We start from the raw sequence: 7,856 nt of genomic DNA, 5'->3' as shown, positions 1-7,856 counted from the left end.
TACTAAAACTGAATAAATGCAGTAACATATTGTAATATAGAAATATTATGATTAAAATTAAAATTGTATTTTCTGTATTTTTTTTTTTTTTGTTTGTTTGTTGCCTTATCAAGATATAAGCATTGTACGGTATAATAGGAAAATATTATAGCTTATTGATGTACAATAAAACTTGTGTAATATGGAACCTGAATAACGTGGAAACCTGACTTTTATGGAAAAATGTTACTGTCCCGGCGAACTTAATGTAGTTTTAAATAAATCGTTCCCTGAATAAGATGGAACCTGTTTAACGTGGAAATGGAAACAATATTTTGTCAAGTACCTGTATATCATGGAAATATGTACATGTACTATTTTAAAATTGTCAGTCAATGAATATATAATCTATATCAATTATATAGATTATTCGTTGCAATAAGTTTATTTTATCAATAAGTGTCGTAGTAATGTTCTGACGTAGACTGCGTATAGACGTATATTCAATATGATGTCCAAAAATAAATGTTTAACACTAAATGAAAAAATTAAACTAATTGAGTCAAGTGAAAAAGATAAATTAATAGTAAAACAAATTTGTAAACTTTTCAAATGTGGAAAAAGTCAAGTGTATAATATATTAAAGTACTAATTAATGTACTAATGATACTGATATTATTAATAATACTACAGTGAAACATTGCACTTCAATAGACGTTGAACAATCCAGTTCCGAAGACGAAACAGATAATGTACCATTGCACGGCAATGGTATTAAAACGTATAAGAACGCCCTCCATGAAATAAAACGATTAGAAATGTTCGCATTAGATCAAAATAATAAAAATGAACTTCTTGAATCAATTCTCAACTTGAAAAATTTAGTAGAAAAGAAAATGGCAAGTCAAGTAACAAAACAAAAAACATTGGATGAATAATGGAGTAAAATGCAATAGTAAATAATATTATGTAAAATATATGAAATAAATGAATTAATAATAAATAATAAATTATATTTAATAAAGATCTATCGTGAATTTTTTTTTTTACAACCTGCATTAAATGGAAACCTGTCTAAAATGGAAAAAATATCCGGTCCCAACTGTTTCCATATTACACAGGTTTTACTGTATTACAATTTTATTTAAGGACAACATTTTTCGTGGACATAATGGTTTTTTTTTATTTAAATATTTCTAAACCTCGAAAAGTCAGAACTATTTATTTTATGCAATAATTTAGGGAAAATAATAATAAGAAAAAAATATCAAACACCTGTAAAAAATCAATTGCATTTATCATGAATAGTGAATGATGAATAACTATTAGGTTGTAGTGAATAATATAATCGATAAGTGCAAGGAAAGGCTGCAACCTGATTGAGCATAGTTTACTTTTTTCGCAGCCTGATTGAGGACATGCCCAAGGCGCAACTGGCAACTAAACAATAGGAATCTAAAATACGACACGACTGAGCACAAAAATACTTACAAAGTTTCCGTTAGGTATTATTATTTATTAAATAGATATGTGCGCATTTTTTTTTTTGCTTACTAAATACAATATAATATCACTTATATAATATTGTCGCTTTTGTCCTTAAAAATTGTAAAAAATAGTTTAAGTTATCGATATGTCTTAAAAAAAAAAGTGTGGTAATCATAGATAAACCGCACATTTTAAAGTTGTATCTCTAAGTACTTATTTCCCACTTTTAGTTGATCCTTGGTATTCTAATTTCTTAAATATTCATTGTAAAAAATAGTATTTTAACCCCAATAAAACAGTACAAATAGTACCCCCCAGTCTTATTTTCTTACCTGTAATGGTTTTATGGAAACTCCGCAAAAGTTAAGGCCTTGCTTATGTAAAACTTAATATAGATCTGAACTGGAGGTAGAACGGTAGTAGCATATGTCAAAGAGATCAAACAATAATAGATATTTTATGTTTTACTACTCACGATAAAAACCAGGGTTTGAAGTCGATATGAGATTTTTCGATCTTAATTTTGATGTGGCCTAACAGTATTTTGTTTTCCTGATTTTAATTGAAAAATATTGTTTTTACCTTTTTCTGATTACTAAATCTTTGCGTCGTTTAAATTATTTTTTTTGATGTTTGATTTGCATTATAAGTATAAGTTAACTTTTTCTGCGGTATAAAATGTAATTTTTACATACCTCACGTTTTTAATTATGAGGTCTACAATCTGCTTACGTCATCTCTACGTGCAATATCTTCGTTCTTGCTTTTTAGTGGTAATGCGCAGTTGTTAAATTTAATGGCTCAAATAAAACAAAATATTTGTTGATACTGTATTACCCACCGTTGAACGATATTGACCTATAGACCTGCTGTACATTTTTGACTTACAGGTATAAAACGGTAATTTTTTATTAAAAATTATGTAATTAAATGTTTTCCAATTTCAATATACATTTGGAATATATTTATAATAATTTTTAGTAACTTTTAGTATACTAGTGATCATCTCATTGAATTTGGCACAGTTTCATTTCCAAATACGCAGAAATCGTGAGATATCAACAACAACGTTATGAGCGACGGTAAGTACTTTCCAAGACCGTAATAATATTATATTATAAAATTACACTCATTTTTTTTTCAACTATAATTTAACAACATTCAAATTTTGATGGTGTTCAGAATTTTATAAAAATTTGAACTACTAACTGTGATTGGGATATGATCAATTTTTGAAAAATGTATTGAATTTTCAAAATTTTTAACCAAAACAAAAATGATACCTATCATAATTCCCACTTTCGAAAATCAACTGTTCATTTCATATTTCATAATTAATTTTAGAATTCAAAAACATTTTCATCATAATGTTTTGAACGAACGTATGTACCTATGATGTTTACTGTTTAATGTTGACTACCTTGTAGAATAACTTTGATAATATGATCTAAATACAAATTATACTATCTGATCAGTTAACAGTTTTATGTACCTAGTCTAAATATTATATTGATTTATCGAATATTAGATAAATGTTAAATAAAATTATTATCTTGAAACCATAATACTTTATTTGGTAATAAATGTATATTGTAGATGTAGAATAGCTAAAATACAGCTCATGTACCTAATGCTTAGTGTTATATGTGAATTAATACACTGTTTTTACCTATTTCAGATTTAAAAAAGATGGCACTCTCTACAAATTTAGAAGCATTACGCTGCGCAAATCAAGACTTTTCGTTTTCTTTGTACAGGGTATAGAATTAATTTTTCTTATTATAAATATAATTTTTTACCTAATAAATAATAATTCTATAGGAAGTTGCAAAAACTGAAAGAGGAAATATTTTCTATTCTCCGTTCAGTATTCACTTGATTATGTTTATGGCTAGTTCTGGAGCAGCTTCGAAAACATTTGATGAAATAGTAGCCACCTTACATCTAAACAAAACTACTTATTCACTAGAAGCGTATAAGCAATTATTGGAAGACATAACAGTGAGTTCATTATACAGCATGTTGCATTTATTGTATCTCATTATGTTTATGTATTAATATTTTTATGCTATACAAATATAAATTGTACCTATTACTGTTTGCCTATTTTACAATTATGACATTTATTGCAATGGTATATAATTTTCATGGTAATTTATTTTTTTTTATCATAATGTTGTAAATAAAATATTTTTAAAACAGTATAGAAATAATTTGTTAAATATTAAAATGTAACTATATGACCTTATAAAAATAAAAAGTACTTAAATACTATTTTAGAGTGAAAATGATAATCTGAAATTGGCAACCGGAATGTTTGTCGATAAGTCATTCAATGTCAAAGAAAGTTTTGTGGAAAACTCTATGAAATATTTAAAATCTTCTATGGAGAAATTGAATTTCAAAAATGATCCAGAACAACAGCGCCAATATTTAAATGATTGGGCTTTAAAAGAAACCAATAACAAAATCAAAGATGTATTTCTCGAAGGTATAATTAACTCATATAATGGGTGTTATGTTTGTAATTAATAATGTAAGCATGGGCGGAGATGGGGCTTAGCCCCCCCCCCCAAAAAAAAATATTAAATAAACAATACCGTAATTTTGTACAGTTTACAGAATTGTTTTCATTATTTTATATTCTTATATTCACAATTATATAAGTGTACCTAATACTTTACATACATGATATTATGATATGTACCAATTTATTATTTACGGTAACATACCGAACAATTAAGTCACAATTCACAATAATATTTTATTGTGTTTGTGTACCTAATATTGTACATATATCGTACCAATTGGCCATCAATATTGAATAACATATTATACATTTATACCGTTCTATTTATAGATTGGAACAATATTATTTCTTTTCTAATTTTTGTTAATTCTCGATAAGCGATAGCTATTATAGGACTATCGCTATAGCTGTATTAAACCTATCTTAAAGCTTATCGTGATTGAATGAATAGTATTCCTGGCTCCTGCATTGTAATGGGTATCGTACACTCGTATTTGTACCGTTACTGTGACCGTATTGACCATTTTATACAAAATTATATTTTACTTACTGTTTGATGTCCTTGGGAATACGTTTCCTTTGAAATTGTGATTTAGATTTTTAATAAATAATTTAGTTCGATTATGTTTGAAATATTTTAATTTAAATCTCATTAATTATTCTTTTTTTTATGTTTGTAATTATTTAAGTTGTTATGATAACTAGTCAACGAGAACAATTTTTTTTTAGTGATTTAATGTAAAAATTAGTTTGTTGAGGGTGATTGGGCAACGCCCCCACGGGTCTGTTTGTCATTAAATATTTGAGCCCTTCTCAATATTTCACAAGAAATGAATGTGAGTCATTTTTGTTCCAATTTTTTTTTGCAGACTCTATCAATTGTGATACTACTTTAGTATTGGTAAATGCTGTGCATTTTAAAAGCTCTTGGGCACATCCATTTAGACATGTTTATGATGAATTTTTCTATGTGACTCCAAGCAACAAAGTTCCAGTGAAAATGATGAATCTCGAATGTGATTTTCAATACTATTATGATAGTATTCTAAAATTCTCCGCACTTGAATTACCTTATAATGTGATAATACTGCTTATAAATGTAAATTTATAACTTTGAAAAACGTATTATTTTGTATTTTTCCTTTCAGAACTGTGATTTTAAAATGACGATTTTACTGCCCGATGCTAAAGATGGATTGAGTAATCTGGAGGATAATTTTTTTTCAAAATTTAAATTACTTGATATTTCAAAAAAAATGGCCCTGAATTACCTTACAGTCAAATTACCTCGTTTCAAAATAGAACAGTCACTACAATTGAATGAAATATTATCCATTGTAAGTACATGAAAAAAAAAATGTATATTTGTTGATTTAAATAATATTTTAGCTTGGATGTCCTACAATGTTTACACAAGAGGCAAACTTTTCTAACATTGTTGATGATCGTGATCTCCATGTGAGTAGTGTTTTACATAAGGCATATATTGATGTAGATGAATATGGAACTGAGGCTGCAGCAGTTACAAGTAATAATAAAGTTCATTACCTTACTTTAGATATCATGAATTTAATGATTGTTATAGTTTTTATAAGTATGTAAATCAGTACCCACTTAATCATTAATATTTAAGTATATGTATACTGTATAGGCTGTAATGCTAATTTAATTATGAATATATTTTAAATAATGTTAAATATAATTAGGTTTCAAACTTCTTCATTGTGTGCAATATCATCTGATATTGATTTTGTTTTTGATCATCCATTTATGTTTTTTTATTCATCTAAATAAAACAACATAATATTTGTAGGCTGAGTGAGACCAAAATTGATTAATTGGCTCAACATTTTATTAAAGTTCTTTTAAATATTTACTATAGCTTGTTAACAAATTAATTACTGTGAACCATTTACAGTAAATGTTTTATATTTTATTAACAGATTTGTGAGTGAAATTATGATTTATAGTTACAAGTGCATTCCGTTTGTTTTTAATTTGAAATAATGTGTCCATGTTTTGAATTTTTTATAATAGCTTTAAATCCTTACTTTTAATAATGTTATTCTATTTATTGCTTTCTATAAAAATGATGTTGATTATGAAAGATTTTTATCAGGGTTCAATACCGTTTCGTTTTGTACTGGTTTCTGTTTGAAGAGCAATTTTTTTATAATTTTCCGGTTTTGGTGTCATTTTGAACATTCTATGAGCAATAAATAAATTTTATGATGATTGTTTTATCTGTCCGCCATCACCTTTAGAGACGGTGAAAAATCTCCCATTTTCTACATCAGCATCTTTCTGGTAGTAATGTGAATTTAGTTGGTACTTTAGAGATGGGCTGCACTCCTACTAATTATTTTTATAATCATTTTTAATACACAATTTATGATGAATTTGACCTACGATAATATTATTAAATAATATAAATTTCAACCTGGATTAAGTAAATACAAATGCATAAGCTAATTATATCATTTTTAATGTTATAGCTTTCCAATGTCAACCACACTGTGCAAGATTATCTAAATATGTTATTGTTGATCATCCGTTTATGTTTTTTATTTCTACTAAATGTAATACCATTATGTTTGCAGGTCGAATCACCAAAATCGATTAATTTTATATTGTTTACAACATTAATCATTTTAAACATTATCATATATTATATTTTTTATTTATTTATTTTGTTAAGTAACGGATGAGTATTTATGTGCATTAATTAATCTTTTTAAAACCATTAACTACTTTTTTTCAAAATCTAATTTAACGTATTCTGTGTATTTTTAGATTAAAATAATGTATTAATGTGTATGTGTTTTGATTTTTTTTAACTTCAGCAACGTTAGGTGACATGTTCAGGTAGTGCGTGTTGAGGTGTTTAGTGTGCATTCCTCCATTCTGCTTTTATTCAACTGTCTTAATCGTGATGATTAAAACTGTTTTTAACATGCTTAAAACTTTTAAAACAAGCATTTCACGATTTTTGATTAAATTAAAAATGATAAATAAATAGTTTAGAGTCTTAAGTCTCCAAGGGATTACGAATAGAAACAATAGGTAAGAAATAAAGACTATATTCAACTTTTGGTTGTATTAATAGTATACTATAAACTAAAAAACCGTTAAGGTGTGAAAAAGACGAGTATAGTGTAAATTAGTTTCAGTGTTTAAAAGTCTAAATACTATGCCGGAGTATACAAGTAGTGATTTTCAGTTATAGTTATTTTAATATCATAGAACATAAATTCTAATAGTTATTATCTACTATACTTTTTTTTTTCATTAGAACTTTCACTTTAAACTATTACAATTCAACAATTACTACTTAGTACAATTAGAATATATATAGCACACCTATTAGATAGGAGAATGATTGAAAAATAACAGTATGTGTATTATACTTATTAGAAATATTATTTGGTATTAATGTTTTATTTTTTAGGGTTAAAATTCAAAAATGTTATTTTATGTTTATAATTGTATATACTTAGTTGAACATTATAATAGTATCTGTTATATTATTATTTACTATCCTTATCTTAAACACTAAAGAGTCAAAGAAAAGACTGATGAGTGAGAGTGATGATCAATAATTTTTTGTTCAACTGTTTCTAAATTTTGTTCAGTATCTGACCCTATAGGTTCTTCAACGAAACCATCGTTTTCTAAGTTATCTATATGCAATGGCGCAACTAGACTTCTAAAACGCAGCGTGCTAAATCTGTGAATGCATCACAGAGTTGTGGGGGGTAGAGTCACCCACACCCCCTGCCCCTAAACCTACAATACTCGATAAATCAAAACTTTAAAATACATATTAACACACTTCACATAAATAAAAGAAAAGAAATTA

The 7,856-nt window shown here is 26.6% G+C and overlaps 1 protein-coding gene across 4 annotated transcripts; it reads left to right on the top strand.

Moving 5' to 3' along the window:
• Positions 1–2,227: 2,227 nt before the first annotated feature.
• Positions 2,228–6,733, top strand: LOC111030358 (serpin B6-like). Of its 4 annotated transcripts, none has more exons than XM_022309795.1 (9): positions 2,228–2,357; positions 2,459–2,549; positions 3,146–3,225; positions 3,289–3,468; positions 3,748–3,958; positions 4,867–5,075; positions 5,146–5,334; positions 5,387–5,525; positions 6,493–6,733. In XM_022309795.1, exons 2-9 carry the CDS (start codon positions 2,540–2,542, stop codon positions 6,618–6,620), a joined length of 1,146 nt encoding a protein of 381 aa, XP_022165487.1. In that variant the 5' UTR covers positions 2,228–2,357; positions 2,459–2,539; the 3' UTR covers positions 6,621–6,733. The 4 variants fall into 4 exon arrangements, with proteins under 4 accessions (XP_022165487.1, XP_022165488.1, XP_022165490.1 ...); XM_022309796.1 differs by having other exon boundaries at positions 2,253–2,357; positions 2,449–2,549; XM_022309798.1 differs by having other exon boundaries at positions 2,257–2,367; positions 2,449–2,549.
• The last annotated feature ends 1,123 nt before the right edge of the window (positions 6,734–7,856 follow it).

Source organism: Myzus persicae, unplaced genomic scaffold (assembly GCF_001856785.1).
Source record: "Myzus persicae strain clone G006 unplaced genomic scaffold, MPER_G0061.0, whole genome shotgun sequence".
Taxonomy (NCBI): Eukaryota; Metazoa; Arthropoda; class Insecta; order Hemiptera; family Aphididae; genus Myzus; species Myzus persicae.
This window is presented reverse-complemented; position numbering and strand designations above follow the sequence as displayed.